At 47.4% G+C, this 310-nt stretch overlaps 1 protein-coding gene across 1 annotated transcript in view; it reads right to left on the bottom strand.

Moving 5' to 3' along the window:
• Nucleotides 1-137, bottom strand: part of Map7 (microtubule associated protein 7) — a 52,713-nt gene extending 52,576 nt beyond the window's left edge. Inside the window, exon 1 of the mRNA XM_031380537.1 lies at nucleotides 13-137. Coding sequence (XP_031236397.1) covers nucleotides 13-58 — 46 coding nt within the window. The 5' untranslated portion in view covers nucleotides 59-137. The remainder of the gene's footprint in view (nucleotides 1-12) is intronic.
• Nucleotides 138-310: the final 173 nt, after the last annotated feature.

Below are 310 nucleotides of genomic sequence, written 5' to 3'. Positions count from 1 at the left end.
TGACACACTTGCCAGGAACAGCAGCAGATGTCATGAAAGCGCCATACCACTGTTCCATGCGCTTACTTCCAAATCATGTAGTCCGTGTCACCACATAGCAGGTGAAGCCCAGACCTAGTAGGGCTGGCTTACGCATAACTAGAGGCAGCCCCGCCCCAAACACCCAAACTGGGTGTCTTTGGAACCTTTGTTGCTCACTGTGACAGAGAAGCTCTTCTCTTATGTCGCAAGTTAATCACTCAAAAATGGCTCACAATACTTAAATAGATGTGCCACAGGGCTTGGGAATGAGGGGATGATTTTTTTTTTT

The sequence above is a fragment of the Mastomys coucha genome, unplaced genomic scaffold (assembly GCF_008632895.1).
Source record: "Mastomys coucha isolate ucsf_1 unplaced genomic scaffold, UCSF_Mcou_1 pScaffold2, whole genome shotgun sequence".
Taxonomy (NCBI): domain Eukaryota; kingdom Metazoa; phylum Chordata; class Mammalia; order Rodentia; family Muridae; genus Mastomys; species Mastomys coucha.
Note: the sequence above shows the minus strand (reverse complement) of the source record. Positions and strands in the feature narration are given on the sequence as shown.